Source organism: Prionailurus bengalensis, chromosome C1, assembly GCF_016509475.1.
Source record: "Prionailurus bengalensis isolate Pbe53 chromosome C1, Fcat_Pben_1.1_paternal_pri, whole genome shotgun sequence".
Taxonomy (NCBI): domain Eukaryota; kingdom Metazoa; phylum Chordata; class Mammalia; order Carnivora; family Felidae; genus Prionailurus; species Prionailurus bengalensis.
The window spans coordinates 21,043,050-21,068,052 of NC_057345.1; the positions used below are offsets into that span (position 1 = coordinate 21,043,050).

At 36.7% G+C, this 25,003-nt stretch overlaps 1 protein-coding gene across 2 annotated transcripts in view; it reads right to left on the minus strand.

The window, feature by feature from the left end:
• EYA3 (EYA transcriptional coactivator and phosphatase 3) overlaps positions 1 to 25,003 on the minus strand; it is a 97,714-nt gene that overhangs the window by 50,864 nt on the left and 21,847 nt on the right. For both annotated transcript variants that reach the window (XM_043574215.1, XM_043574214.1), the window contains exons 2-6: positions 20,379 to 20,480; positions 14,469 to 14,512; positions 10,625 to 10,704; positions 4,813 to 4,879; positions 2,210 to 2,346 (exon numbers count right to left, since the gene is read on the minus strand). In XM_043574215.1, coding sequence (XP_043430150.1) covers positions 2,210 to 2,346; positions 4,813 to 4,879; positions 10,625 to 10,704; positions 14,469 to 14,512; positions 20,379 to 20,411 — 361 coding nt within the window. In that variant the 5' untranslated portion in view covers positions 20,412 to 20,480. The remainder of the gene's footprint in view (positions 1 to 2,209; positions 2,347 to 4,812; positions 4,880 to 10,624; positions 10,705 to 14,468; positions 14,513 to 20,378; positions 20,481 to 25,003) is intronic.

The window sequence follows — 25,003 nt, forward strand, 5'->3', positions numbered from 1 at the left end:
ATTAAACAGACCTGGGTTCAATTCTAACCCCAGGCATTTACTTAATTCTATGACCCCAGGCTAGTCACTTGATCCTTCTAACAAGCCTGTTTCCTCATCTATAAAAAGGGATAATGCTACTACTTACTCCCTAGGACTGTTTTAAAGATTAAATAAGACAATAATGTAAAGTGTGAGGTACTTATTCTCAGCATACTGCACGGTATATAAGGCACTTCATAAACATTAGGTAACGTTACTACAATGAGATTTTCTGAAGCTCACTGCATCTGAAATAACAGACTACCAAATCTAGTTTTGGTGCTAATAGGCAGCACTAAGATAAAATTGCCAAATCTTCATTAGAAAAAATAGTGTTTTATATTTGAGTGAACACATTTATAAAAAGAAAAAAAAAGCCATATCTGTAATTTCCTTAATAAATTCTGAGAATATGCCATATCTATCATTCACATTACCCCAACCTAAATCTCTCTCCAGTAAGTTTCATATATTACTTAAGTCAATTTAGTTGATTCTCTTCTCTTAGAAATACTGATGGAAGAATTTATGAAACAAGTCTCCCTCATTCCCAAATATAAAACAAAACCAAATTAACAGAAGAGCCTATTTATAAATACTTCTTTACAATATAAAGTTTCATTCAAGTTTTTAACAAGGATCTATCATACAATTTTCTTTTTTTCTTTAATACAAGGGAAATACAGCGATCATAAAAGATACTACAATATGCACATAGCATTATGTTAGGTATTCCATAATCTGAGTTCAGAGATATAATAGGAGTTTTATTCAATACTGAACGGCAGGAATGACCAACTGTTCAACAATATCATAAAGGGCTCTGGAATTGACGATAATGAATTTAAATCAAAACAGAAGGTAAAAAACCAATATAAATATATTTACTTTATACTTGCTAGTTGTTACTAGTTAGCTGTTGAAAAATTAGCTTTCACATACCCACAAAGATATAAGCACAAACATATACTGAGAGTTCTGTTTCCAAAAGGACTGCTCAGTTTTGGCTGGTTACATATATAACAAATTTAAGATTTTAGTAAACTGGCTGATACTGACATGCGTGGAGGCATAGACTTACAAACAGGGAAACAAGAGCTGTTTGTCTTCTCTCATGAAGTTATCAACTACCACTATCATTAAACATAACCCCCATTTTTGTTTCTAGTAGTTTTCAGAAGCCAAGGAGTGCTAACAAGCCTAAAACTAAGAAAGCTGTCACTATCATAAAGACTAGCCAAATGGGCCAGGAAAAGTAGGAATGTAGAAACCAAAGGCAGGCAGCACTAATACATCCAGAATCTGTGGCAATCTGTTTAGATGATTTTTTTAATTTCCAACTAGTTTCGGTAAAGGTTACAGAGATATAATTTTAACACGCTGCATATGTGAAAATAATATAGGATTCTCTCAATTTTCTAAAACTAGTTTCTAGGAAACCAGGGAATGGGCAATAAAGCACCCTACACGTATCAATTTACACACACAAAGGAAAATCAGCGCAGATATTAAGCGCTCAAAGAGTTTCAAATTGGCTTCGAGTAAAGCATTCTAATTCGCAGTTCATGTCCAAGATGCCTAAAACCAAAGAACAAACTACGCACAAAATAAGGCTATGCAATATTGGGGGTTCTCCTCATTCTAAGATGACTTTTTGGTTCAGCAGAGTAACAATTGATCAGTTTGGGGCAGAGGGAGGAAAGAGGGAGAAACTGACAAAAATAAAAAAAAGAGAGAGAGTAAACTAGAAGGCATATTCTATCTGGATATTTAGATTACCTGGTTTTAGCAAGAAACTGAATCACCTTAAAATGTATTAATTATGCTTACCTAACCATGGTAACACGTTTTATAATAAAGAAACTAATAGTAATTCTTCAAAGAGTTTCCCAAACACTTAAAGATTCCAAGCTTTACAGTCAAGGTTTAGTACCTTGGAAATAGCTAAATGTTAATAGATAAACAAGTGAGTACTGAAAGTTTTAATTTTATTTAACATGCATCAAATATACCGTTGGAAAAGTTGCACACCCAACTTTTATCACACTTGTAACTGAGTAGGTACTCTGTAAAGAATAACCCATCTTTCAGCATCCTGATGAGCCATTCTTGACTTTTGGGGAAAGATCGAAGTTTTGGGGGGATAAAATCAATAGTCTTTAAAACTGCTTATAATAAGATGCCTTACCAAAAGGAGGTAGTCCATACGTTTGGGTTGCCTGAGGGTAGACAGCATAGGGTTGAGACTGCTGTAGTGTCTGGTACTGAGTCTGCCCAGGGTAAGCAGTTTCCGAAACAGGAACTGAGAGGATATGTGCATAAGGTCTAGAAAAGTTCAAGAAAACAAAAACTTTCATGTGTGATTTATTTTTAATGAATAATAGAGGAAATAGCTAATACCACTAAAAGCAAAGAATCAGCAATGAGGAAACTAACCTTCCACATAAAATGTCTCTTACTATGGCCAGAAAAAACTAATTTTTCCTTTCCAAGTTCTACAATCACCTAACAAACAATTTTATGGAAAATGTAATATCCTCCCAAGGTCCAATTACCATGCTGTGACCATTTTTGATATACTATATGCAAGGCCCCTTGTGAGATACAAAGACAGATAAACTTATCTACATAGAGAATAAACCCCAACATAACAGAAGACTGGACAGAATGGGATTCACAAATGGCTCTTATTCTCCACCCAGCCCTCTGGGCCAAACTAAGAGGGAAAGTAGGACTTGAAAAAGAGGGTTAGGCTGCTAAAGAAAAAGCAAGCGACCACTACACATCAAAGAACAGGGAGCAGAGGTGGGCCCCAATATCCCCAGATCAAGTCTACAAAATAGAAGCCAGGTAACTAATAAAATGTGACATGTCCCAGACAGGACTCGGAATCTCCCCACAGACATTCAAGCCAGAATACACCTGCCGCTAGTTGCAGCCAACCACATCAGGTTTAGCAGGAATTTGAATTCAGCAGTGGAACTTCTGGGACTTTTAGCTAGATGACCTGGTCATTTCGTCCATGCAATAAAATGGCCCCACATTTTATGCACTGAATTTTTAGATACAAGTTATTTTATTTGGTGAGTTATACTGTACTTATAATGTAATCAAGTGTTTTATGTATCACATAAGTCTTAACAATAAAATACTGTAAGGAAGGGGTGTTTCAGAACAGGAAAGATTTTTTCCAGGAAAGCAAAATGAAGAAAGGCTGTGTGAGCTGAGCAGATAAAATGTGCAGAAATGGGACAGAATGGGTATTTAAGGAAAAGAGAAAAACTCTGGCAAAGGTATAGAGGAAGGAAAACAAGGGCTTAAGCTTGCAAGGACAAGAGATTATATTAAAGGATGTACGTAAAGGGGAGCAGCAAGAAAAAGAAAGACAGCAAAGACCTCGAACACCAGGCTAAAAGAGTTCAGACCAATCGGAAACAACTAGGAGTCACTGAAATTGTTGAGCAAAGAATGACAAGATCAGAGCTGTTCTTTAATAAAGATTAATTTGACATTGCTTTGTAACATGGATTAGAAGGGGGAGAAAGTCAAAATAGAGGTTCGGTTAAAAAATAGCTATAATGCAATGGTTCATGTAAGTGCTAAAGATGTCTGAATTAAGATAGAAGGCATAGCAAATAAGGTGTTCGGAACGCAACAGGTATGTAAATGTTTTTTGGGTAGGCAAATGAATTTGGAATATGCAACATATTCACATCTATTCTTCCTAGTCAGATATGAGACCAAGAAATAGCTCAGGTTGTAGTTGTGAATCAAGTCACACGGGAAAAATTTTAAATCTTGGTGACTTCAAATGACTGATCTCCAGATATGCTAAATACCACAATATCCTTTTTTCCTATAGTGTCTTTATAGCTCAAAGTATTTTCTTATCTCCTTCATAATGATCTCAGAGAATAATGAGTTCAGTCATTTCACAGAAGAAAATCACGTGAAAATGACTGGCCCAAAGGTGCTCTTAGTATTCCAGATCAGATTAGAATTTGAAGAACTCATTGAGTTGACCTTTTAGTTATTTCTTAACTGATTAAAAATTCAAAAGGTAAAAATGGGCACAAAAAGGAAAAAAAAATTATCAGTTTTCTTTTTTTAACAGTCCCATGGGTATCACACACCTCTGTTACCAATTTCTTTGTGTTCTGCCTATGTAAGCACCTGGGAATTCATCCTATTTTAATAACACACCCATGTATATCAATTTATGTGCAGGCTCACCCTTTATTAACACACAATTGGTAGTCTGGCATATGCACGGTTCTGCACCTACTCATGCCGGAGATGACTAACTTATGGATCTTAAATGCTGATCTTACCTGTTGAAGGCCCAAAATGTTGCCTCTTAGTGACTGCAACCCACTAAGCCTAACTTCAAGCCTAGTTCTACTTTCAGGACATTCCTAAAACAATTAAGCTGAGAAGTCCCGCTAGAAGACTGGCTTGAGCTGTGTTTATTGATTTATCAAGGTAGACGAAAGCGAGAATGATCAGAGGTCAATCAGTATTATGCTTTGATAACTAACAGTATTTTCATTTTCAGCGACTATTCACTTAGAGCAAGCTCCTGGGCAACAGTGATCTATTCCAGGCAACTATCTACTTTTTCAAAGTATGTTACAGAGACTCTACATTTAGAGGGAATAAAAAAATTGGTGTAGGAACAGAAACAAGAGAGGTGAAATTAAGTTAAATGTCAACTTAATAAGCTAAGTATCAAATTAAATTTTGAAATGAACCTAAAGGCATATAGATTTTTGAAATAATTATTGAACTTACTTTGCAGAATACATTTGTGAGGTATAATCATTGGATGAGCGAGGGATGTAATCGGTGCATGTCATAACTGAAAGAAAGATATCACCAGGTAAAAAGTTAGAACATTCCAAAAATGAAATGAGAAAACCACATATCTCACTGTATAGTCTTTCAAATAACAGAATACAGCTTGGACATCAGAAATTGAGGAAGACTATGCAATAGAAAATACTTCTCTCTTACAGTAATGGGTTTAGAGACTTTTAGAGACAATGAAAGAAGCCAGAATGTGGGGGGTATGGAAAAGAGCTGAAGGTTAGTTCCAGCTCATCTCTAGCTTCATCCATCACTGAGCTAAAACCATAGATGAAGCAACCTCCTAAGTGTTCACTGTATTCACAGGCAAACTTCAAAAGTAAGATCCAGATCTAAGAAACCACAATGTATTTCTTCAGCTTGTTCATTCTCTGGGTGCTTCCACTATTCTGAGTAAAAGGCCCTAAGAATGACTTGCAGGAAGACAGATTTGGGGGGAAGTACCCAGTTTTATTAGAAAACTGTTGCTAGTGCTGTGTATAATGCAGCAAAAGATGCAAGTATGCTTCTATACCACTATTTTTTCAGCTTTGTAGTTAAGGCTTTAAGTTTGGCAAAGCAAAGACAGATCCGAGGAACTGATGTGATTCTCTGATGAACCATCAAGTAAAGAGACTTTCACAGCAAGTGTCCTCTTTGACCCCCATGACTTCATCTAAAATAGCTTCTATGAAGGCTGGACCCTCATGATTTCATCTGTAAATATTCAGCTCAAGTCTGACAGGTAACAGAATCCTATTTATTAGGCACTATTTCAGGCCATGTTGTAGACAGAATTATATGATAAAGAACTTGTACCAGGCCCCTGAACTGTCCAAGAACTTCCTTTAACATCTATAAAGGAGGTTGCTCTATTATAGGGATTAAGAGTAAACCAACTAACTTTACTAGCTGGGTTTCCCGAATGTCTGAAGTAAAAAGGGAACTCTGGTCATGATGAGGGGCCAATTCATGCCCAACAGTGAGACAAATCGACATCTGTGAGTTAGGCATAAAAGATCTTATCCACTGTCATTGTTCAAGGTCTTTAAAAATACTGGAAATTAGGGGTGCCTGGGTGGCTCAGTTGGTTGGGCATCCGACTTCAGCTCAGGTCATGATCTCGCGGTTCGTGAGTTCGAGCCCGCGTCGGACTCTGTGCTGACAGCTCAGAGCATGGAGCCTGCTTCAGATTCTGTGTCTCCCCCTCTCTCTGCCCCTCCCCTGCTCGCACTCTGTTTCTGTCTCTCAAAGACGAACAAATGTTAAAAAAAGTTTTTAAAAGTAGTTACTGTTATAGATCACATTCATCCATAACCATTTTGACAAAAATGAAGGAGATCTCAATTAGGTCTAAAGTTCTTACCATCCATCACATAAAACATAATTCATTTGAATTCTGCATAATGGTTCCTTCTCTGCTGACAAGTACTTTCAAAACCCCAACCCCTCTCCTCCTCTAATTTAATTTAATTCTCGAAGAGATTGACAAAACATCCTGGGAGATTTAGGTTCAATATTAACTTCTCTATAGAATGAATGAGGCTTTATCTTTGCTGGACTTAAGAACCATGAAAGGATTATAAACAGTCAAGGCATAAGCTGCTATAATACTAGAATAGCAGCAGTGAAGATGAGGCACAACCTTGAAACATATTCTGAAGGTAAAACTAACAGGACATTTGATGGATTTGTATATAAGGAATGAGGAAAACAGGGGAATACAGGATAATTCCTATGTCTTCAACTTGAACAACTAGAGGGACGATGAAACCACTTCCTAAAATGGGGAAGTTTGGGACAAGAGGTTTGATAGGGGCTAAGGGAATAAAATACTTTCACACATTTTAAGTACGAATTTCCTTTCAGATATCTAAGTGGAAATGTCAAATAGGCAGTTAAATCAGGGGAGAGGTCAGACTGGAAATAAAAATTTGGAATTCATTAACAATGTATACAATATTTGTTTTATTTTTAATGTTTATTTATTTTTGAGAGAAAGCGCAAATGAGTAGAGGAGGGACAGAGAGAGGGAGACATAAGGTCCAAAGTGGGCTCTATGCTGTCAGTGCAGAGCCCGATGTGGGGCTCAAACTCATGAACCGTCAGATCACGACCTGAGCTGAAGTCGGATGCTTAACCAACAGAGCCACCCAGGCACCCCAACAATGTATACAATATAATGATGTAATGGATGAGAGGATGCAGAGAGAGAAAAGATGGTGGACTCAAAATAAATCTTGAAGCCCACCAACATTCAGAGTTCAGACAGAGGAAGAAGGGCCAAGAAAGGAGAAAGGCGGGAGGAAAAGTGGTGAGGCAGAATATGAGAAGAGAGAAACATGCACTAGAACTAGTACTCTCACAGTAACTGAAAATAACTGATGACCTTGACAAGAGCAATTTCATTGGAAGAGTGGTGACAGGAGCAAAATTTGAGAGGGCTGAAGAATTAATGGGAGACAAGAAAACAAAAGGGCAACTCTAGGGGCTCCTGGGTGGCTCAGTCGGTAGAACGTCCGACTTCGGCTCAGGTCATGATCTCACGGTTTGTGAGTTCAAGCCCTGCGACGGGCTCTGTGCTGACAGCTCAGAGCCTGGAGCCTGCTTCAGATTCTGTGTCTCCCTCTCTCTCTGCTCCTTTCTCTCTCTCTCTCTCTCTCTCTCTCTCTCTCTCTCTCTCAAAAATAAATAAACATTAAAAAAAATTAAAAAGAAAAAAAAAAAAAGAAAAAAGAAAAGGGCAACTCTTTTCAGAGGTTCCAATGGGTCATGGGACAAAGAAAAGGCATGAAACTAGTGGGGAATGCAGAACCAAAGGAAGATTTTGTTTGTGTTTTAAGACCACAGATACTGGGTCATGTCTCTTTACTGAGAGGAAGAATTAAGAAGAGAAGAAGAATGTGGGGCACCTGGGTGGCTCAGTCAGTTAACCATCCAACTCTTGATTTCGGCTCAGATCATGATCTCACAGTTCATGGGACCAAGCCCTGTACTGGGCTGTGTGCTGACAGCGTAGAGCCTGCTTGGGATTCTCTCTCTGCCCCTCCCCCACTTACGTGCACATTTTCTCTCTCAAAATAAATAAACTTAAAAAAAATGTTTAAAAGAAGAGAAGAAGAATGTGATGATACAGGAGTGGTCTTAGGGGAGGGTAAGAAGGGATTGGACATGGAGCACAAAAGGTCTTACCTCTGGAGCAAGAATACTATTTCCATTCTGATGAGAATGAAGCAAGAAAACACGGGTACAAACACAGGTAGGTTTGAAGATTTGGTGGTGGAGGGATGATAAGGGAGTTTCTTGTCTGACAACTGCTATTTGCAAAGGAGCCATCAATTAAGGATGAGGAAAGGTGAGTGAGGGTATAGGTACTTTAAGAGGAAAAGAGGTGGGGCGCCTGGGTGGCTCAGTCGGTCAAGCGTCCGACTTCAGCTCGGGTCACGATCTCGCGGTCCGTGGGTTCGAGCCCCGCGTCAGGCTCTGGGCTGATGGCTCAGAGCCTGGAGCCTGCTTCCGATTCTGTGTCTCCCTCTCTCTCTGCCCCTTCCCCGTTCATGCTCTGTCTCTCTCTGTCCCCAAAATAAATAAACATTAAAAAAAAAAAAAAATTAAAAAAAAAAAAGAGGAAAAGAGGTGTGAATTACCAAAAGGTAAAACTCATTAGGGAAATGGGGAAATGCAATAGGATTTCTAAGCATGATGGGTGCCTACTTGAGGCGTTGTAATAAGTCAACTAGGTATATAATTTAGCCAATATTTAGCTATTTGAATACACTATGGAGAAGATGGGGAGTTATATTAAATTAGCAAGAAGGGTTAGCAAGGAGAGGCTTTGCAAGAAGGCTTAGCAAGAATAGCTCAAGAGGCAAAGTTACTGAAGGTATCTGTAATAGAGTTATTATAATAAAGAGCCACAGAATATCTGCTGAGTAAAATGGGACATCAAGGCAGGCAGATGTGATGATGGGTACTGACTGGATAAGTCATCTACATGGATTTTGAAATCACTAAGAACAGTAAGGGTTTGGATGGAGAAGAAAACAAAGATCTAGGGGTTTTTTTTGTTTTTTTTTTTTAATTTTTTTTCAACGTTTTTTATTTATTTTTGGGACAGAGAGAGACAGAGCATGAACGGGGGAGGGGCAGAGAGAGAGGGAGACACAGAATCGGAAACAGGCTCCAGGCTCTGAGCCATCAGCCCAGAGCCCGACGCGGGGCTCGAACTCACGGACCGCGAGATCGTGACCTGGCTGAAGTCGGACGCTTAACCGACTGCGCCACCCAGGCGCCCCAAAGATCTAGTTTTTAAAGAGCAAAATGACTAGGAGTTCAGTCTAGGGTAAAAAGAAAGGTAGGGGGAGGCATAAATATAGACTTCAAAGGAACTAGAGTTTTTGAAGGAAAAAAGAGAAAAATCATTTAGAAGCAGCAAGAGATTCAACTTAATTCCTGGCCTTCGAATATAAAAGGAACAGGTTTATTTCTTGGGGATGAGTGGGACATTAAAAAAATTAGAGAGACTTTTCACTGATTAGAGCAGTTTCCCACAGAATGAACAGTTTCTCACATGCATCAGAATCACCTAGCTATCTTCTTGAAAATATAGATTCCCATCCACATCAGATCTATTGAATGTGACAATCTATGAAAATGAGGCTGGAATTCTACACTACAAAAAGCACTCCAGATGATTCTTAAGTATGCTAAAAGTTTGAGAACCACTAGAATAATATACACAACTCAAGACATATCATTTTCTAATATATGGAAGTATATAAGGTTAAGCATAACCTGTTAAGAGAAGAAACATCCCCTAAACAAGTATCTTTTTAAAGAATACAATAAAGAATACAAATTTATTCTTTTAAAGTGTGTGGTAAAATATGGAGGGGCAATGAGATTTAATTTCAGGGAGCACTATTTGCCCTATGGAGGCAATCTGGAGGAGTATGTGGGTATGCCAGAGAAACTTACATCTCTGCAAGAATAAATCAGAACACTCTACAAACTTTTGTCCATGCATGAATGCATCTGTTCTATCAGAGAAAGTAGGCTGGTAAGTGGAGGATGTATCTTATTGAGCTGGATCTCCCTTAGGGCCCACTATTAATCTCGGGTTCTGAGGGGATTACTTTTCTTTTTTGGCATAAATTGACAGGTAGAATCATTTGGTTATTAGAAAGGTGGAAAAACATCAAAGCCTCCAGAAGAGCAGTCAGAGGTTGGCCTACAAACTTTTCTGATGGTAAGGCATATTACCTATAGAAATCCAACTTTTTTTTTTTTAATTTTTTTTAATGTTTATTTATTTTTGAGACAGAGAGAGACAGAGCATGAACGGGGGACAGGCAGAGAGAGAGGGAGACACAGAATCCAAAGCAGGCTCCAGACTCTGAGCTGTCAGCATAGAGCTCAACGCGGGGCTTGAACTCACAGACCGTGAGATCATGACCTGAGCCGAAGTTGGAGGCTCAACCGACTGAGCCACCCAGGCGCCCCAAGAACATTCAACTTCAAAACAAAAATAAAGTCAAGTGTGACTCCTCAGGTAAGTGGATTCCATGCAATTTTGTTCCTCAGCTGGTATGTCAATAAAGTTTATATGGGAGCACGGGGATGAACACACACACACACACGGAAAGGAAAGCCTTCTGTACATATGGGACAAAAAAGGCAGTCGGTGAAAACCAATTATAAAAGAACAGCATTACCTATAGGAATACCTCTTCCATCATGCACAGAATATAGTACTTACTTTCCTCTGACATGGTAAGGTTTGAAGCAAGGCTTGAAGTTTCAGGTTTCTGATCACTGACTTCAGGGCTGCTCACTTGACTGAGAGAACCAAAATGAATACATTAGTCCCTCATGGACTTGCTGCATTGCTTAAAGTGATTACATCAAACCCATTTCTTCCTAGGCTATACAAGTAGGAGGCAAAGTAAGTCTTCCTCATGGTATTATTATTATTGGTTTTAGCAGCTACCTGAAGAGCTAGGGTCAAGGGTAGTGTACCCTCAGCATGTGACTGTTCTTTCTCATATCACTAGACCCCTTCCGCTTTCATATCATTCAGAAATTCTAGCTAAGTTATAGGCAAGTCAGAGTTTTTCTAAAGACCATGTGGTAGGGAAAAAAAAAAAAAAAACAAACACCTCCACAACACTTAAAACTGCACTGTTGCTTTGTTTCCAAAGTTCCACAGGGAAGTAGAGAGATGTCTGATTTCAGAAAGTGATTCTCATAATCACTTGAAAAGTTTTTTCAAATTACATATGCTTGCTTCCCAGAAGGGGATTCTGAACCTTAAAATGGCTCATTCTGCTATATTTTTCTTCTCTAATTAAAAAATGTTTTTCTAAATTTGTTATCATATCCCAGATGGAACAATACCTTTTTTTTTTTTTTTTAAGTTATAAGGGAAATTCAGAGAAATTGCAAAAGGTAAATCACATAAACTGGGAGAACAAGTCATTATGTCACACACTTTAATGTTGGCAAGATTCTCACTGAAATTCTGGAATGGAGATTTTACTAACTCCCTCTTCCTTCTACTTTACTTTCCACTCTTTAGTTATTCCCTCAACTACCAGGTTAGCATAATGATTAAGACTACAGATTCCAGAGCCAGACTGCTTGCATTCATATTCCACTCTGCCAAAACTAGCTTAATGACTTTGGGTACTTCTTTGCACTCCAGTTTCAACTGTCAAAGAGGGATAATAATAGAGCCTAACTCATAGGGTAGTTGTAGGGATTAGTTAATATATAAAAAGTACTGAGAGACTAGAACACAGACAATTTAACTGTAGCCATTATTATTATATTACAACTTCTCCCCAGCCCAGGCATCCTTTCCATATTCGTGTTTCCTAGAAAGAAATCCACTTTGCTATTCTACACTCTAGGGAGAAGTAGAGGACACTGTACGAGAGGCTCCATATATCTGGAAAGGTAAGACTGACTAATAAAAAACATGAATAGTTTCTACGCAGCAAAACTTTTAAAATAAATGTTATTTATATTAAAAATACACAGCATCAAAATTTTTTATGTTTATTTATTTTTGAGAGAGAGAGAGAGAGAGAGAGAGAGAGAGAATGAGTGGGGAAGGGGCAGAGAGAGAGGGAGACAGAATCCAAAGCAGGCTCCAAGCTCTGAGCTGTCAGCAGGGATGAAACCAAGAGTCGGATGCCCAATTGGACTGAACCACCCAGGTGCCCCTAGTACTTTGTTAAACATTTAAAATTTTAGATCTAGGGGCGCCTGGGTGGTTCAGTAGGTTAAGTGTCCGACTTTGGCCCAGGTCATGATCTTGCAGTCTGTGAGTTCGAGCCCCACATGGGGCTCTGTGCTGACAGCTTGGAGCCTGGAGCCTGCTTCTGATTCTGTATCTCCCTCCACTTGCACTCTGTCTGTCCCTCTCAAAAATAAACATTAAAAAATTTTTAAAAATAAATAAAATTATTAAATCTAGAAAAATTATGTACTATCTCAACATTTATTTTCACAGTTATATAAACATAAATTTTGCTTAATAGTTGCGCATGGTGAAAAAAAAAAGATGTTCTCAAATAAAAGGACTTCTCCCTCTAAAAAGCAAAAACACCCAAACTCTTCAAAAAGTAAGGAGCATCACAAATGCTTGATTCTTATTCAGTAGAACTCTTGTCAATAATCAACACAGGGGCACTTGGATGGCTCAGTTGGTTTAAGCATCCAACTCTGGTTTTGGCTCAGGCCATGATCTCATGGTTCATGGGTTCGAGCCCCATGTCAGGTTCCATGCTCATTCTCTCTCTGCTCATTCCTCTCTCTCTCTGCTCATTCCCTTCTCTCTCTCGCTCTCTCTGATAAATAATCAACACAATCAACCAATAATGAATAAACAAAATTAGGTTTGGACGTACAATGGAATATTATTCAGCCTTAAAAAGGAAGGAAATCCTAACACATGCTATGACATAAATGAACCCTGAAGACACTGCACTAAATAAAACAAGCCAGTCACATAAAGACAAATACTGTCTGATTCCACTAAAAGGAGGTACTCAGAGTAGTCAAAATCACAGAGACAGAAAGTAGAACAGTGGTTGCCAGGAGTTGGGAGAACAGGGAAATGGGGAACTATTATTTAATGAATACAGAGTTTCAGTTTAGGAAGATGAAAAAAGTTCTAGAGATGGATGGTGGTGATGGTTGCACAACAATGTGAATATAATAATGCCGCTGATTTATACACTTAAAAATGAATGAATGAATGGTGAAGTTTATGTTATATATATTTTATCATAATAAAGAAACTGAAGGAGAGAGAAGGGATAATTATAGGAAAAGACAAAGGTGGTAGGTTCCATAATATAACTGAAAGGATCAGCCTTAGATATAAGCAGAGGAATTAACTTCAGAGGATAGGGTAAAAGAGAATATTGTAGAGAAGCAGATAAATGGGTAGATGTGGTGACAGACAAATGAGATAGTTTCTATCTAAATGTTTCTAAGTTCTCTTTGAATTAGGGAGCAAGATCCCCAGCTGGGTAAATGGGAGCAAAGTAAAGGGCAAGGAAGATGAAAGGAAGGGGAGGAGGCAGGAGGCAAGGAGGAAGGGAGGGAGGGAAAGAAAGATGATTTTACAGCCTAGGATAAAACACACTAGGAAGGGTGGCTGGACCACCAGGAGTGCTTAAGTGCCTGTTTGCGATGTAATCATAAATGAAAACAGTTTTGTGTTTTTCTCTGACAATGTTCAGGTGACTGGAAGTAAGAATGGAATAGGTGAACAGGTGGTCTACCCAGGGTTGTGGTTTTGCTAAGGAAGCATGACACAGGGGAAAAGGAGAACAAGGTAGAAATGTTTGCAAGGGACTGATTAATAGATCTTATAATTTAAAAAGCATAAGAAAAATATTGAAATCTTTGTGGGAAGCGTCAACGGGTAAGAGTGAAAATATGATAGCTCATTTAACGGAAAATGTACAGGAAGATATCACATGGCTAGTGTGGCAGTAGTATAAATGAGCTGGAATGGAGTGTGTGGTACTAAAAGAGTAGGATTCTGGAAGTTCAGATGTTAGAGGTGGTGCAGTTACTGGTTCATAGACAAACAGAAGTAAGGACTGTGGAAAACTGAAAACTCTGGTGTTGTGGAAGCCGGAGTATGAGGGGCAAAGAAGCTGTCTCTTATCTACAGGGAGTGGAGCTAATGATTAAGGCATCCCATGTCCATTTGGTGATTAATGCCAAATCCTTTGGATTTCCCTTATTTCTGTTTCTTTTTCCCATTTTGTACCCTGTACATCTGACTGAAGAATGTTCACCATCATGTCTCTTCCGTATATTGCAGGACCTGACAGATAACATGAGTTCAGTACATATCCCTAAACAAATAATGAATGAATAAGACAAAAATCAGCACTTATTTGTTTCAAGGACAAACCAGTGGAAGGATATTTTCACCTTAAACTAAATAATTTCAAAACCTAAAGACTGATGCTAAAATTCAAAACTAGAGTAGTCAACCCAAAATGTACCCATATACTTATAAATAGCAGGTGAAAAAAACTAAGTAGATCATTAAAAAGAAATTCAACTTTTCATACCTTAAAGTTTGCTCTCCTGATTCCTGCATCTTGGCTTTTTTCACCTGCAAAAATAAATATACAAAGGCATCAATATAGTGCTCTGTTTCTGAAATCATCTACCTATTCAAATGGCAGGCTGATATTAACTAATAATTTACAGGGTAACTATTTCATTTTGTTTTGTTTACATTTATTTAATTAACCTTTGTTATATTTTAGAGTTAGAGATGGGCTTCTTTGTTTTTCACATGAGCTCTTTCTTTTCAATGAAAAAATTGTTTTTCAGATTCAAGGTAAAATGTTTACCAGGATTTTTACTCAAGATACAATGTTTACCAGAGTAAAGTATCCAAACTTGGGTACAAGTTAGTTGGTTTTAAATTTTAACAGACTCCTAATTATATTATCAAACAGTAAGTATGGCATATTCAACAACATCAACTCATTTATTACTTTATGAAACAGAAATGTCTTTATACTTAAATTACATGCCAAAAATAAAGATAAATTCTTATCATGTTATGAGTAATTTAAAAAATATTCTTTATGCTATTCTGTTTTATTCCAGATTTTCATCTTTTTCTAATTCATTCTGAGGTAAAAGCATTTCCACTGAAACAGTTTAAGAATCCCAAACAGAAGATCAACAACATTTAACAGTACCAGTGGATTTCCTTGCTTTCATATATATTACAAAGAATCTGATTTTAGAGTTCTCTGATTAGAATAACTAGTCACAGTAGAAACACGCTTAGTATGCTTAGCCATACAAAATTACAAGATTATGGACTGAGAGTATCTCAAGCTAATAAAAAGCTGAAAATCTACTAAATAATCTTAAACAAAAATATCAGGTGGGAATATAGCTATTTAATATGATTAAATTTAACATTTCAGACATTGTTTGCCTTGATTTGGGCAATTATGTCCCCCTGTAAATCAGAGATAGGAAGCATCCGCTGCCTGGCATTCCAAGCAGGTAAACTAACTCAAAAAGATACAGACAGATATTACAAAAGTACGGGTTGAAACAGTACAATCCAGAAACTGAATGTAAAATAGTGTAGCTACTTTGGAAAAGTTTAGTAGTTCCTCAAGGGATTAAATACAGAGTTACCATATAACCCAGCAATTTGACTCCTAGCTATATAACCAAAAACCAAAAAAACAAACAAACAAAAAAAAAAAAAAGGAAAAAGAAAAAAAAAGAAAGAAAACATATGTCCAGGAATGTTCCTAACAACATTATTCAAAATAGCCAAAAAGTGAAAACAACCCCAATGCTCATGAATAAACAGATAAATGGATAAATAAAATGTTAAAATAATGATAAATAAAACAATGAATGATAAAATAAATTCATACAGTATTATTCAGCAATAAAAGGGAATGAAGTACTGGTACATAATATATGCTGCAATGTAAATGAACCCTGAAAAGATTATGCTAAGTGGAGAACGCCAGTCACAAAGAACCACATAATGTATGATTCCATTTACATGAAATGTCTACAAACAGGCAAATTTTTAGACAGAAGTTAGATCAATAGTTACCTAGGGCTGCAGGGGATGAGGGAGTTGGGGGGTGGCTGCCAATGGGTATGGAGTTTCTTTTTGGAATGATGAAAATGTTTTAAAATTGATTCTAGTGATCACTAAAAAACATTGCGAATATGTTAAAAACCACTACTTTACGGGGTGCCTGGGTGGCTCAGTCAGTTAAGCGTCCGACTTTGGCTCAGGTCACGATCTCGCAGTCCGTGAGTTCGAGCCCCGCGTCGGGCTCTGTGCTGACAGCTCAGAGCCTAGAGCCTGCTTCTGATTCTGTGTCTCCCTCTCTCTCTGACCCTCCCCCGTTCATGCTCTGTCTCTCTCTGTCTCAAAAATAAATAAATAAACGTTAAAAAAAAAAACACTACTTTAAAATGGATATGTCAATTTTTTCTCAAAGCTTTTATTTTAAAAAAACGATATAATCTTACGGGCATGTTATAACTGAAGATAACATAAAAAAAAAAAGAACCAATGGCAAATTTGTGAAATCAGGGTTCTATTTGTACCTCTGCTAAAAAAAAAAAAAAAAATCATGCCTTAAAGGAAAGGAAATATCCATGTTTTGTTTCAAGCATTTCCTTACTCTGATTTTTCAGATGATCAAGGCTGGCTTTGCACTGATGTCTCTAAGTTTTAGGCTTATGGTATAAAACTGCTATTAGTCTGGAGGAACAGAACTCATTTGAAAGAAGTTAGGTACTTGCTTATAAATATGGGAATAAAAACATTTTTAAACTTTGAGGTATGCTATCCTTTACCTAAGTTTATCCTCCTTGATAAAGAAGACACAAAAGAAATCAGGGGTGTTGAGTCAAGAAGTTGTCTCTTCACCACCTGTTCTACCTCTTCTTCTCCTTCCCCTCCAAGTCCAAAACACAATTTTAACGTCCTTTTTATTGTTCTCAAAAATGGTTCCCAAGCTACACTCCTTTTCTACATCCTAGCCTGGAGAGTATACTATGGTTATAAAGCATTTGCCACTTGTGTTGTCTACAGTAAGCATTAGTAATTTCTTTTTAACATTTTAATACAAAAGGCATACATGCTCTTATTTTTAAAAATTCAAACCATTCAGATATGTATAAGATAGAAAAGACTTCATTTTGCCTCATTCCTCCGTGAAATAATCAGTATTAAGTTTGCTGTATATTCTTCTAAAATTTTTCCTATGCATGTAGGTCCTTTCAAAACTTGAATTCAGAGAGCACCCCTGATAGCCATAAAAGCAGGTATTTTTATGTGCTTCCAGCTTAGCAGGGACAATCTTGGTTTATACCTCTTATCCCGGAACCAAGTCTGTTTAGTGTCCCCTTTTACTCCTCAAAAGAGTTCCAGTTTGGACAATAATACAACTGTTTCAGAGTATTTGAAAAAGATAAAGACTGGGGGTCAAGGAAGGGGAAAAACAATAATTTCAAGGTAACTGGTGAACACAGAGTGAACCATTTCCAAATGCAGAAGACTGAGGATTGATCGGCAATAATCAATTGACAGAAAACCCAAAGCTAAAATTTATGTTGCACTGTCAACAATGACCTGAATAAAGCTTAAGACAGGGCAAGTACTTAGTAAAGAAACAAGAAAGGGATAATTCAGCAGGAAAGAGACAAGAAGAGATAGTGAGATTAAAATAATTCTTGTAATAATGTCACTAGTAACATCTATATATACAAGTAACAGTAGGGTTAAAACTCTTGGTTTTATTTATCATCATTAACTTGGAATAGAATCATTCTTTCTACTCAAATTTTACACCTCTACTACAGCCTGTGAAGACTTGTTTTTCTCTTCAAAGTATAACATTTACTTTTTCCATTGTAATTATTTTGAACAGTTCTTAAATATTCTGTGTTTTGTCAGATTCTGTATTTGTCCATTTGGCAGCCATTAGTCACAGGGCCAAACTAAGGACCAAGCTGTGTACATCTTCCCTGTGATCCAGAGCCCATACTCTGGTCCATCTCCTTTATCCAACTTACACACCAAGCCAATACTTCCCCTGCTCTGAGTCACCCCAGAGCCAGACACCAGCACCCAGTAACATCCTTGATACCCCAAAAGCCCTTGGAATTATTCAGACTACACAAACCTAAATCGTTTACCCTGCCTTGCCTCTGGAAACTCCAATAATGGCTATGGCCTATGCTTTCCCCTAGCTCCTTTTTGCCTCCTAACTGACATTGGTGCCTCCCCCTGTGGCCCTGTGTGACGTGCCATGCCTTTCACTTTTAAGGACATTAAGCTTTTCCTTCAATGGTACTGACTTCCCTGTGTTATCACTCAGTTACCTTTAAAAATTAAGACCCAAGGGGAGCCTGGGTGGCTTAGTCAGTTAAGCCTCCGACTTTGGCTCAGGCCATGATCTCATGGTTTGTGTGTTCAAGCCCTGCGTCAGGCTCTGCGATGACACTGCAGAGCCTGCTTGGGATTTTCTCTCTCTCCCTCTTTCTATCCCTCTCCCACTCGTTCTCTCTCTCTCTCCCTCTAATTAAGATAAGATAAGATAAGATAAGATAAGATAAGATAAGATAAAAATAAAAATTAAGGCCCAGGAACAAATCAATAAAAAAATGATGCTCTGTGACAATCACCATTTATAGTCAGCAGAAAATGTTTTTAAAATGGTTTCATTTCTCACCTTCTTAAGTAACAAACAGGTTTTGGACATCATGTTATAGAAACTGAATAGAAGAGCAAGGAAATAAAGCAGAGTAGAAAAGACAACTCACCAGCAGGTCAGCCTCACAATTCTACTTTAAATACATAAGGAGTTACTAACAACAATACCCATTTCAACAGTATGTCAACACATAAGTCTTTTGAAACTAGACCTCTTGACCAGACTTCTGTCTTACTACATTAAAAACTCAATGCCATCATTTTCTTTGGTACATTTAATGTCTCTAACCCAGCTATTTGTTCTCACAGTACATATCCTAGGAACACTGCTGAGGATGATTTTTAATTCTACCATTTCCTTGATTATCGATGTCCCAACAGGGATAAGGGATGACATTTCAAATGTCTCAAGGTCATTTTACCAATTGCTGTATCTTTCTGGTTTTATACTTGCCTTAAGTGAGAGGCTAAAAGAAAAATGGCAAAGTAATCATCAGTATGTACTTCTCAACATAAAGGAAATATTAAAAATGTATTAAAGGACTTCTTGTGAGCACATGTCCATCTTTCTGTGATATAAAGAATACATCTGGAACATGAAAAACATACCCTATTACCTGCTTTCAAAATTCAAATTTTTCTAAGCTGGATTTTCATAAAGGTAAACATGTATCATTCTGCATTCTCCCTTCATATAAAATGCAAGAGGCTCATTCAGGATAGTAAACTGACTCAGTATTTATCTAACTTCAGAAAAATCTCAACACAAAAGAAAAACATCCTTTAATACAAAAGTATCTACGAGAATGATTACTATTGCCTTTCCTTATTATTTATTTATTTTTTATTTATTTATTTATTTAGTTTGCTTTTTTAAATGCTAAGGGTCAAAACACAGAAAGACCAAAATATACAAACAAACAAAAGGCCACAACAAGGCAATAAATCTGTATCACTTGAGGACATTTAAAATTATTTTATTTATTTATGTTAAATATTTAAAAGAAATTAAGAATCTAACCTGGACTCTAAGGTCTTATCTATTTTTTATCTACTTTTTAAAATAAGTATTTTAGTATTTAAAAATACTAATTTTTAACAATTAGTAATCAAATTATACTTTCTTCAACTACTACTACTTTTTAAAAACTTAATCAGAAAAATTTAGGTAAAGATAAAAAGTACGTTTTCTGGCACAAATGATAATATATACTGTTTTACTGGTAAATAGACATCCTCTTTTATTTTCTAAAAACTATAAGGATAGCAATTGTTGGTTTTTTTTTAATGGCATTTGCAAATACAGTACTTTTTTATTTTTATTTTTTAATGTTTATTCTTTTTTGAAAGACAGAGAGAGACAGCACAAGTAGGGGTGGGGTGGAGAGAGAGGGGGACACAGAACCTGAAGCAGGCTCCAGGTTCTGAGCTGTCAGCACAGAGCCGAATGCAGGGCTCGAACTCATGTACCACAAGATCATAACCTGAGCCAGAGTCAGACGCCTAACCAACTGAGCCATCCAGGCGCCCATGCAATACTCAGTTTGTAATAATGAATTTTCTAAGCAGACTCCCAGGTATTAACAAAATGTGAATTAAAGGACATGAAATTGTTTTCTTAGAAGGAAAGTATTAAGAAGTCTCTTCCTTATTTTTATTTCTAAATTGGAATCTGCAGTATAACTGAGTGATCTTTAAAATCTCTTAAGATTAGCTTTTCTATAAAGAACTTTAAATTATTAAAGGAAATACTTACTGGTTGTTCTGGTAAATCTTGCTCTTCTTCCATGAGGACCAATGTTTCTTTCTTACACTTATGTGACTGGATTGCAAGTGTCTGTCAAGCAGTCTTCACAGTCTGTTTAAAAAAGAGGGGGGATCCAAAGCTTTATGTCCTCTTTTATCATTGAGGCCATCAGATAATAGTTTTTTTAATTTTTGTTACCTCAAGCTTTCTACGTGAGTCCCAATCTCAAAATCTCAAACCTGCACGTGGCTTTTCCAAACTGACATGCTGTACCAAGTCAAGACAGGTATACCCAATGACCTTTATACTACATCGCAAAAGCCAACACGTGGAAGCCCTTCTGGTTTACTTAAAACGTGGTTACTATAGTGCCCAATGCATTAAACATTTTATAATGACAGCTGTGTGCAGATAACTAAAACATTATTTTTGAGGATTATTGTTACATTAAAAAATGATAAAAACTAGCCTAGCAAGTCAGTATGTTATGATAACATCTAACCTGCTTGAATCTGGAACATTTACATAATTGTTAACACAGACACACCAAATCACTTTAAATAGGACAAAATGGAATATCAATTAAATACTTTCACAACCAACTATCTATATATATGCTATTAATTTAAAGGAAAGTTCTTCTGGATTTATTTTAATAATGCAAATAAATAAGTAAAGCAAAACCTTGAATTATAGAATTAAGGAAAAATAATCATGTAAAGCCAAGACCCAATTTTATTCTGAAATAACAAGTTCCACTAAATATACTACTGTGTCAATTTTGTTTTTAATTTTTTCAATGTTTATTTATTTTTGAGAGAGAGAGTTTGAGCAGGGGAAGGGCAGAGAGAGAGGGAGACACAGAATTCTAAGCAGGCCCCAGGCTCTGAGCTATCAGCACAGAGCCCGATATGGGGCTCAAACTCATGAACTGTGAGATCATGTTCTGAGCCAAAGTTGGACACTTAACCAACTGCGTCACCCAGGTGCCCCAAAGCAAACTCTTTACCTTCTCAGACCCTGCTCTTCCTGACCTGATTTCCAAACTAAGAAAGAAAAATAAAGGACTCGAAGACCCCAATTAATGGTAAGAACATTTTACTGTGGCCTGCTGGCAAGAAATAGGTAGATATTAGAAAACTAAACACATTGGAAAAACAAAAACTCCATTTCCATTTAACCCAAATGAAACGGACACTTCTCCAAAACAGATGTGACTGCTTCTGGTTTTAATTAAGGTCACTCCTGTTTTCACTTCTACCAACCACTGTACCTAACTTAACCTATAAAGCTAAAGCTAGTATAGAATCTTATGGGCAAGGTAATGGAAACAGATAAAAAACATGAAAAAAGAAATGAAAAACTTCAGTAGTGCCAATAACACCACCCCTTCACTTCTGCTCCATCTCGATGCAATACAGCATGCTTTATTTTAGAGCCACACTCCAGAATGGGAAAAAGAGAGAAAACATGTGTCTTTTTAGATGCAAAATTGTCCCACTCTACCACAGCTTTAATCCCTTCCCGGACCTAGAATGTCGTAAGAAAAAAAGTTTAAAGGTCAGAAGCATGTGATCATCAATACTCACGTGGAGTTGTACACAGAGCCTCAAAAGCTAAGTTCTCAAACTACATGACGTAGATAACTAGTGCTGCAGAATTACGGAGCACAATAACTAAAGCCCACAGGGGCTATCTTGCCTGAACTTGTTTTGCTCTACTCGGAAGAGTATAATCAATGTGACGTGAAACTGATTACAATTGTGAAAGATGAAACATTTTTATGTTTTACCAGCTCCTACCCATCTTAGTTTTAAATTGAAATGTCTTTATTTTATGGGATTTTAATAACATCTGAATGTACATAATATACATACATAATTTCATCCCAAAACAGGAGCAAAATCTGGCCAAATCATGAGGTAAATGTAATGCCTTTAATACCTCATTTGTTGAATTTTTGTGTGACCAGCTCTCACCTAAACAAAAAGTGTTTACTTAAGTAAAACAAAAGTGTTTATTACAGGGCACACTGTACTAACTGTAATCTCTAATTTGTAGATTCTCAGCACGGGAGAGGGAAGGGATATTCCTTCTCATGGGGGAAGGGTTATAAAATCTACTTCTGGGCAAGACAGAAGGTAAGAAAAATTATTTTAAGAAAAGGATACTCATAACGTGCTTTAATTTTAAACATAAGAACTAACTGATTTAAAAAATATGAACATCAAAGGAGAACAGACATTTTTTATTGATTAAAAGGGATCATGGGTTTTAGAAAGTAAGAAATACTACTCTTAATTGTGGGGAAATAAATTCTCAAGCCAGACAAAACTAAATGTTCAATCTTGAATTTTGTTTTTTAGAAATATGGCAATATTATGGTGATCTTATTATGAAAAGGAACAATTTTTTTTATTTTTCTTAGGATAAAATCTATGGTGAGTTGCAAAAAAAACTTTAAGGGAAAAATTGGAAGACATTCTACCTCCTCTATTTTTCTTTGAAAATAAGCACCCTTTGTTATTTCCATCTAAAAAATCCCTTTTAGTTTCTCAGCTTTTCAATTTAGGGAAATAAAAGGGGCATAATTTTTATAGTTAGAAAACATTTTTTTAATCAAGTAATTGATCAATGATCACCAATAATTTTGATCATTTTAGAACAAACAAAAAAAAAAACAATCTACAAGGAAAGCACATGATTTGTTACAGAACCTTCTGGGATTCTACTGGCAACGTGTAACATGTATAAAGTTGCAAACATTCATTCTGGTACATTTGTGTATACAATATATTAATTATATTAATAATGGCTATAAATTATGTATTTTCCTCACAACATGCATCTAAGACACTACTTTCTATCAATACAGTAGTCTTCTATCCAATAATTTATAACTTGAATAACCTGAAAAATATAAGGATATACTAAATACAAGAATGCAAGTATTTGTCACATTCCTAGCACTTCTCAATGTGCTAAAACCTTAATATTAAGACCTCACACCATTTTCTGTAATTGGCACATGCTTACAATCAAGTCACGTTTACTAGCAACAGACGGAAGTGCTGTATAAATAACACAGATACAGTGCTCTGATACTTAATATCAAAAAAAGTACAGAATTACTATACTAATCTTAATATTCTCATTTCCATGTATGAGTTCTAGCATTTAATCGAATTGTGGGTTTTTAATGTAACCTGATATTATTCTACACTTACTGAAATTCATCTTTTAAAACATCCAAAAATAGGACTTGACAAGGACTTGACATAGAAATGGAAAGCGGATTCTTATTGCAATTTAAATGAATACAATTACTTACAACTTAGTCAAACGGCCAGTGAAATTACAAAACATGCTCTGAGTTAATCTTTTAAGTACCTTCGAGCATTTGGACAGTAATGTCTTCTCATAATTTTCCAGTTTCAATTCTTACTATTGATTTCTAAAAACAGCTTTTTAATCACCTTTTTGGGTGAGAGTTTGTCAGTATCTATATATCATCATGGACAGAAATCTGGGAAAATCTACATTTGAGAACAGAAATAGTATTATTTCCTAAGACTTTCCCTACCTGTAAATGCTGACAACGAAAAAATAGGGAATTCTGTTTGGATTTGAAAGGTCAATTTTAAATACTGTGATTTCACATGTTTATAAATAAAGCAGGATACTTTTGTAACATGGCAGCCATAATTTTAAAAAAATTGTTTTTTAATGTTTATTTATTTTTGAGAGAGAGTCAGAGCATGAGCAGGGAAGGAGCATTGAAGAGAGGGAGACACAGAATCTGAAGCAAGCTCCAGGCTTTGAGCTGTCAGTGGAGAGCCAATGCGGGGCTCGAACCCACCAAGTGCAAGATCATGACCTAAGCTGAAGTCAGATGCTTAACTGGCTGAGCACCCAGGCCCCCCAGCAGCCATAATTTTTATTTTTAATCTTTAGAAATTAGAAGGGAAATTATTAGTAAATCTTTTATTTCAAAATTCTAATTAAGATTCCTATGTCATAATTTCTGTTTTGCACCAAGTTAAACATTCTATTCACCCTGTAACTATAAATGGCTACAGGTAAGAACTTACATTACTGCAATGTTATTATAGCTCTTAAGTATAGGAAGGGAAACACACACACACACACACACAGCACAGAATAAAGGTCAAATTGCTTTCAATGAAAATAAAGTATATGTTACTCTTGATTATGTGTCTAAATAGAGCACAACATTCTGATTATAAGTCCTAGAAGGGGAACTTGCATGTGGCTACGTGTGCACAGATTAAGTGAGTATCTTTGATACAGTTCTAAAGAGAAAACAGGTAGCTCATAAATTTAATCACTGACTACACTGTATTTTAGAAGTCTACTTACTATTTCTTCCAAAGCCTCATAGATAAATTTTGAGAACACACCAAACAAAAGGCTACAGTTTTCCTGGGGAAAACTAACAGCATCATTCCCCAAATTAAATATATCTCAGCAAGGGGCGCCTGGGTGGCTTAGTCAGTTAAGTGTCAGCTCAGGTCGTGATCTTGCGGTCTGGGAGTTCGAGCCCCTCGTCGGGCTTTGCGCTGACTGCTTGGAGCCTGGACCCTGCTTCGGATTCTGTCTCTCTCTCTCTCTCA